General features: G+C 54.4%; 1 protein-coding gene across 2 annotated transcripts; it reads left to right on the top strand.

The window, feature by feature from the left end:
* Positions 1–44: 44 nt before the first annotated feature.
* SDRG_13420 lies at positions 45–488 on the top strand (the record flags this gene model as incomplete). Of its 2 annotated transcripts, none has more annotated exons than XM_008619509.1 (2): positions 45–130; positions 181–488. In XM_008619509.1, 2 exons carry the CDS (start codon positions 45–47, stop codon positions 386–388), a joined length of 294 nt encoding a protein of 97 aa, XP_008617731.1. In that variant the 3' UTR covers positions 389–488. The 2 variants fall into 2 exon arrangements, with proteins under 2 accessions (XP_008617731.1, XP_008617730.1); XM_008619508.1 differs by having other exon boundaries at positions 175–488.
* Between the last annotated feature and the right edge of the window lie 73 nt (positions 489–561).

Here is a 561-nt window from a genome sequence, read left to right as displayed (position 1 = left end):
GACGATTCCCAGCCGAACGTACGTCATTGCATTTGATTGTTACGATGTACTTGATGGTTCCTTCTAGTGCCAAGCAGTGCGAGTACCGGTACAAGCACCACCTCGCGCCCAAGAGAGGCCCCCGGCGCGTGTACGCATTTCGTCTCTGTCTACTTGGATATATCCAAGATCCAGAGATAGGGCGCCCATGGCCTCGAAAGAGACGTTGATGGCGGTGAACCAGCGTTTGCAGCTGCTTTTGACAAAGTCGGCCGTGGCCGCGCACCCGAGTCACATCCTGGACCTCGCCTTGCTGTGCATTGCGGCTTTGCCCGTCGAGACGTGCTCGGTTATCGCCGAAGTCCAAAAGCTGCGCTACGCCCTCCAGAACCAAGAGTTAGAAGGCTGAGCCACGCTGAGCCGAGTCCCGGTCAGAAAAGTGTGTAGGAGAATCTGAATGTATAGGAGGCAAAACCATTCGAATCACCCAATAAATGTTTTAGTTTGCACGGGTTTCATTAGGTTTGCTAGGCATGTCGCGTGCGACTGTCCAAGATAAGGGCCTCAATGTCCTGGCGCAGC

Source organism: Saprolegnia diclina, assembly GCF_000281045.1.
Source record: "Saprolegnia diclina VS20 unplaced genomic scaffold supercont1.59, whole genome shotgun sequence".
Classification (NCBI taxonomy): Eukaryota; Oomycota; class Saprolegniomycetes; order Saprolegniales; family Saprolegniaceae; genus Saprolegnia; species Saprolegnia diclina.
Note: the sequence above shows the minus strand (reverse complement) of the source record. Positions and strands in the feature narration are given on the sequence as shown.